The following is a 7279-nucleotide window of genomic DNA, read 5'->3' as shown; positions in this document are numbered from 1 at the left end:
AAGACCTAATCAACGCCGTTAATGCACGTTCTGGAAAATACACGAATTTTGCGATCTAAAAAAAAGGATATGTTTAAATGATTTTTTTTAGCACAACTTAAAAATATAAAAACGATTTTTTTTTAAAAAAACGATTTTTTAGAAAAAAAATCAATTTTTCAAATACTGATATTTTTAGTTCATAGAACATATTTGTGATTATTTTTTTTTTAATAAATATGTAAAAATGTGAGTATTTTGGCCATTATAGGATTTTGAGGTCCATAGCAACGCATTTTTAAACAAAAAAATTTCAACTTGTTCAATCTTCTAAACATCAATATCTTATCTATACTTCAGCTTCTTCTCTATTATGTGCTTTATGCCTTGTGAATGTTTTTAATGGTCTCATGCTTTTTTTTGTAATGTAACGAACTTTTCTTCGTTTTTTGTATTTTTCTCAAAACGTCAATTTTAGCAAATACGTAATTTTTAAAACAGGATATTTTCAGATTGCGACGTTATGTTAACTTGAAATTTTCAGGGTGCTTTTGTTATTGTTTGACTTAGGTAATGAACCAGAATTACAAATAAATATGGTGCTAAAGTATATTTAATGTCCCTTTTTTTTTTCTTTTTTTATTAAAAATTTTTATAAATCTATTAAAAATTACTTTTAAAATGTTCTATGCATCTTCAATGCATGATTCTGGTTTATAACCTCTTCGCATCTTTCAGGAACATTATGTGAAAATTGTAGAACTAATTGATTTATGGAAATGGAGATATCTTGTTTTAAATTATACCCACTTTTGCTTAATTTTTATGTAATAAGTGAAGCAAAAGTTGGGAAATCAAAATTTCATATTTAGAAAAATATTAGCATACTTGTTTCAACTTTTGCGATGGTATTTTTAATTTTGTTTTGATTATTTTGAAGAAAATTTTTTGAATGGGGATGTAAATCTTATGGTTTAAACCATAATTATTTAAAAGTTTAAGTTCAAATTTTAAACATTTCTGTGATACGTATCACCTTTCATAATACCATATCAACTAAAAATCTTGTCTTTTAATTACCAGAGATAATTGCAAATATATGTAAAATAGCGTAATCCCATAATATCACAAGCGGTTTTGATAAGTAGCAATATTTAGCATTAATTTATAGTTTAACTAAGAAACATAAAATTAAACATTATTGATGTTGTTTTTTATTAATCTTGATGTTTTTGATCTTGATCTAAAGACCTTGTGATTTTCATTTATTTAACATCATCATGTAAACAAAAATCATAAGGTTTTTTGATCAAAGCTATTAAATCATATAAAAATATAGATATTGAAAAATATTATTTATTTCATATCGATTATAAACAATTTGAAAAACAGCGCCATTTTATTGTAAAGCATTTAAAGCACTGAAGGAGAATAGGTCAAAATTGTTCTAGAAGACAGAGATTACTTTTATGCTGCATAGCTCTAATTTTAAATCTAATTTTATTTTGCCGTATAATACTATTTACAATGAGAAAAATCGTTTACATATATAATAAATGGCCGGAGCAAGAAGAAGACATACTGTCTTATCACCGAGCCCCGTTAACAAAGAAGCCGTCAGTTAATATTACAATTTAAAAACTTTAAACATAAAAGTATATATCTTATATATATATATATATATATATATATATATATATATATATATATATATATATATATATATATATATATATATATATATATATATATATATATATATATATATACACACACATATATATATATATATGTGTGTGTGTGTATATATATATATATATATATATATATATATATATATATATATATATATATATATATATATATATATATATATATATATACACATACACACACATATATATATATAAATACACATTTCTACAAAGATATTATAAAACTTATAATAAGATATTAAACTAGCATAAGTTTTCAATAACAAAATATTTAAATGAAAAATAAAAGTCAGAAGATCAAAAAAAAATAAGTTATGACTTTTTCACACACACAAAAAAAAAAGTAGATGAACCCCTATTCAGTTTATATATTTTTTTATTATTTTATAATCAAATTTTAAAATAAATATTTTAGATCGAAATTTTTTCCTAATAAGAAACGTTTACATACTATTTTGAATTGTTCAAAAGATATGTTTTGAAGAATGTTATTTTTATTAATTTTTTGAAAAAATTCATTCCATAGAAATGCTCCACGATATTGAATTTGGAATGAACTGAGTTTGAAATAGAATCTTGGAACTACAAAATTATCATTTGAAAAATTTGTGGGGTACTTATGAGAAATTTTAGTTAAGTAAGAGTGAAATATATTAGGCGACAAACGATGTTTAGATTTAAACATGAACAGCATAACTTGATATATATTAAGTTTATAAACATTGAGTGCATTAAGTTCCATTAAGAAAGGCTCTCCATGAGCAGTTCTCTTAACGCCAAAAATAATTTTGCATGCAATTTTTTGTTTACTATAAATTTTTTAAAGCTTTCCATAGTTGCTACTTCCCCATGCAATATTGCAATAGGATAGATAACTATGGATAAATGAAAAATATATAATTTTTAAAGACTTGATATTAAGAAATGGTTTAACTCTATATAGAACAGAAATATTTTTGGAAGTTTTATTTTCAATAGATTTAATATGAGATTTCCATGATATATTTTCATCTAATATTATTCCCAGGAAGTTTACATTTGATTCCCTTTTAATAACTGAATTATTCATAAAGAGATTGGGTAATTTTAGAGGGAGGTGATCACTCTTACTAGGTTTATGAAACAACAAAAATTTAGTTTTCAGTACATTTAATGAAAGTTTATTACAAATAATCCAATCATTAACTTTTATTAGTTCTTCATTAAATATATTATAAAGATCTTTTATATTTTTATTTGAGTAAAAAAGATTAGAGTCGTCAGCAAACAAAATAAGATTTAAAGTCTTTGAAGCTAAATATAAATCGTTAATGTACAACAAGAATAATAGTGGTCCTAGGATGGATCCCTGGGGAACACCACAAGTTATAACTTTGTTTCCTGTTTCATTTTCTTTATACACTATGTATTGTTTCCTGTTTGACAGGTAATTTTTAAACCAGAGTAGGTTATTGTTTAATACTCCATAGAATTCAAGTTTTTCTATAAGTATGTCATGGTCAACTGTGTCAAATGCTTTTGACAGATCAATAAAAACTCCTAGTGAATAACAATCATTATTGAACCCATCGGATATATAATTTATTAAATCGATTACTGCATGATCCGTTGAATGTTTTTTTTTGAATCCAAATTGTTTATTATACAGTATTTTGTTTTTGGTTAAATATTTATTAAGCCTATCAAACATAATACGTTCTAACAATTTTGAAAAGCATGGTAAGACAGAAATAGGTCTATAATTTGACATAATTGTGTTATTGCCAGTTTTAAAAATAGGTGATATTTTAGCAATTTTTAATTTCTCCGGTACAATACCGGATTATATTGAAAGGTTAAAAATATGAAACAAAGATGGTTCTATGATATCGAAGATTGCTTTAACTACGTTCACGCTAATTTGATCAATGCCAGCGGATTTATTATTTTTCAGACTATTGAACGCATTACGCACCTCAGTTATATTTAAACTAACTTCTTTCATAGATATATTGGTTGGTTTTATATAGGATTTGAAATTTGTGGTGTTTTTTGGGATTTTATCTGCTAAATTTGGGCCAACTTCAAGTTTTTGTGGCAAATTATTGTTAGAACATCTTTTTTTACCAATTATCTGGTTAATCACATTCCAGGTTTTTTGAGTGTTTTTTTTAGCATCTTAGCATAATAAATTCTTTTAGAGTGTTTCTTTGTTTTTTTAAATAAACTTTTATAATTTTTGTAATTTATTTCATTTGTAAATGATTTATGTTTTAGATATTTTTCATAAAGTTTTTGTTTTCTCTTAGATGATTTAAGTAAACCTTTGGTCATCCAAGGGCTTAAAAGTGATTTTAAATTTATAACTATTTTTTTTATTGGAAATGCCAAATCGTAATATTTACAAAACTGCGCCAAAAAAAGATCATACGCCTTATTTTGATCTGTCGCATTTGGATTGTAGATTTTAAAGCAGAATAGTTATCAGTTATATTATTTGTAATTAAGAATATTGGGAAATGATCTGTTATGTCAGTTTTGATTATACCAGATTCTAGGAGGCAATTATGAATATTATTAGTAAATATATTATCAAGTAATGTTGATGAAGTGTTAGTTATTCTGGTTGATTTATTTATTGTTGTGGAATTATATCATGTTGAATTAAGGTATTTAAAAAATATTGAACATTTACATTTGAAGAATGATTTAACAAGTTTATATTGTAGTCACCAGTTAAGTAAACGTGTTTCTTTGTTATGTTGGTGTTGCTTAAAAAATTTTTTAAATAAGATTTAAATATTTTAAAATTCTAACCTGGCTTTCTATAAATAGAATTAATAATAATATTTTTGGTTGCTTTATTTGTTATTTCGATGCACAACGACTCACAATCTGTATCATTAACATTGACGTCATTACGCAATATAAAGTTAATAGATTTGTGAATAAAAGATACTTACACCGCCACCAACGTGGGTTTTACGAGGTTGGTGAATTGATACGTAGTTATTTAATTCATAATTACAATTTTTTTCATGGCTTTTTAACCACGTTTTTGTGAGACTAATTATTTTAAAATCGTGGTTTAGATCATGCAATAATAGTTTTAGATTATCAAAGTTTTTATTAATACTTCGAATAGTGATCGACCGAAACCGAAATTTGAGCCAAAACCGAAAGTACCGAAATTTCGGTTAAGTGAAGCCTTAGCCGAAACCGAAACCGAAATTTCGGCCGAAATTTGAAAATGAATGTTTAAAATCCCTGAACCTTTTATGATCACCGAATTAAAGCAAAAAAAAACTATTTTACATATATCTAGCCAATCACCATGTAACATAGTTTGATAAAAACTCTAATATGTCAAGACATTTCAATAATTAAAGGTAATAATTGAAGTATTTTCTCTGCGAAATACATATTTTTTTATGTTTTTTGACAAAAGTCTGTTTCTTTCATTTGAATTTTTCTAGCAGTTAAAAACAACCTTTTAACTTCGGCAGATGTTGGTGGAGGTCTAAGGAACCTCTTTGCTACTTTTGCCAAACCAAACTTTGCTTTTAATGTTGTTTTCTAATATAAATTTAGGAAACTTTTTTTTTTTTTGTTATTTAGGTGCCCCAAGAAGACCTATAGATCTTGTCACAGAGCACCGCGGAAGTGCATTTAACCAGGAAGTTCATTACCGTGACGCAAAAATATATCCAAAGCTCGTTTTGAGCCTGGATCTCCTGCTTATAAGGCAAGCGCTCTAACCACTACGCCACGGTCGCACAAGAAACTTCAGATCTTCTTTGAATTTTGAATCAATTTTTGAGATTTATAGGACTGCCGGTAGTTGTATTGCTTTTTCAGTTAAGAGATTTTTTAGAGTAAACCACTTCTTAAATGTGATAAAAGTCCGCTAAGTGATTGAAGTTTTGGATTGTGCGATCCACGAGATATTTTCAAATTGCAAGTTCCGTATTTGAAATCACTAACTGTCACGGTAAAATGATTCCATAAACCAGTTTTTATCGATTATTTTCCATTGTAAAATTTAGCACTGAGAATCTTTTGATGAAACTATTGGTTTGGGTTGCTTTACTTGAATGTTAATTCATTTTGTGAATGATTTGAGAATAGTAACTTAAAACTATTATGTAACGTGATTTCAATTAAAATTTTTACAATTGTTATAATTAAAAATTGATTTACTAACAAACGATTACAATTAGGAAACTGTCATGATCCCACTCTATATTAAAACTTGAAAAAATATTTTAAAAGTTTCGGTTCACTTCGGTTGCGGTTTGAACCGAAATTTCGGCCGAAACAGGAAAAGTAAAAAAATTGTTGAAGCAGAAATTTCGGTTTCGGTTTCGGCCGAAACCGAAAGTTTCCGTTCACTAACTTCGAATGTTTAGATTTAAAATTGAAAAGTTATTATTTATTTTTTTACTAAAAAATTGAGTAGATTCACGGACTGAATAGTATTCACTTACAATGTTTTTTTTATTGAAATAGTCATCAAAGCTGCTATTTTCCTTATTACAATTAAATAAAAAGTTGTCATCCATTTCGAAAAGAAAAAATAATAAAATAATTTCGTAATCACGAAAATAAGATATTAAAAAATTAAAATACTAGGATATTAAATTATTACGATTTTCATCTGTTCTCGTAGATTCTTCCTAATTTGCACTGTCTCAGCGCAAAAATCTTCATTTATATAGATATTTTTACCTTTAAGATTAGTGGTCTTTTTAAGAATATCGATTTTATCTTTAAAGTCCAGAAGTTTTATTATTATTGTTCTTGGTTTAACTGAGTTTTTTTGGCCAGTTCTGTGTGCCCTTTCTATTTTAATGCCTTTTAGACCTAAATAATTTTCAAAAATTTTATTTACCTTCAATTCGCTGTCTTCCCAGCTTTCCCCATCGTTTTCTTTAACTCCGTCAATTCTCAGATTGTTCCGCCGTGATCGATCTTCCATTTCTCTTCGTTTGCCTCTAATTTTAATAAATGCTGATTCGTTACTTTGAATTGCGCTTGTTGTTATACACTTCTCTTGTAAATTAACGACAGACCTAATTTTTTCATCTATTAAATGTTCGTGAAAATTTAGACTCGCTTTAATATCTTCAACCTCTTTTTTTATTGTTTTGATCTGTTTACAATTTTCTTTAATATTTGATTCAACAATATCTAATCGCTCGTATAATATTTTTGTGCTACTACTTATAATGTTTAACACATTCGTTTCTTGTTGTTTTATCATGCTTTCAGTTTCTTTTTTAAACTCCTTAAACATTTTTTTCATCATTTTCTCTATTTGATCGATTGTAACTGCCATAATAAATATATATATATATATATATATATATATATATATATATATATATATATATATATATATATATATATATATATATATATATATATATAATAATAATAATAAAATAATAATATTATATATTTTACAATAAAATAATATCTAATACGAAATAACTTTTTGGCTTTATAAAAACGTCTTGCTTGTTCAATGTTCAATGTGCGATGTTGCGAAATTTCAAATGTAAAAGGCTTAAGAATAAAGCTGAAAAAAGACAAGGTTCCCACTC

General features: G+C 25.9%; 1 protein-coding gene across 1 annotated transcript; it reads right to left on the bottom strand.

Annotated features, from left to right (window-relative positions):
* Positions 1-6309: 6309 nt before the first annotated feature.
* LOC136078568 (uncharacterized) lies at positions 6310-7011 on the bottom strand. The gene has a single exon (XM_065794346.1). The coding sequence runs from the start codon at positions 7009-7011 to the stop codon at positions 6310-6312; it is 702 nt and encodes a 233-aa protein (XP_065650418.1).
* Positions 7012-7279: the final 268 nt, after the last annotated feature.

Source organism: Hydra vulgaris, chromosome 03 (assembly GCF_038396675.1).
Source record: "Hydra vulgaris chromosome 03, alternate assembly HydraT2T_AEP".
Lineage (NCBI taxonomy): Eukaryota > Metazoa > Cnidaria > Hydrozoa > Anthoathecata > Hydridae > Hydra > Hydra vulgaris.
The sequence above is the reverse complement of the archived record's forward strand: the minus strand, read 5'-3'. Positions and strand labels throughout refer to the sequence as shown.

Excerpts from the sequence above, each read along its gene's own strand:
- LOC136078568 (XM_065794346.1), bottom strand. The coding sequence starts at position 7,011 with ATGGCAGTTACAATCGATCAAATAGAGAAAATGATGAAAAAAATGTTT.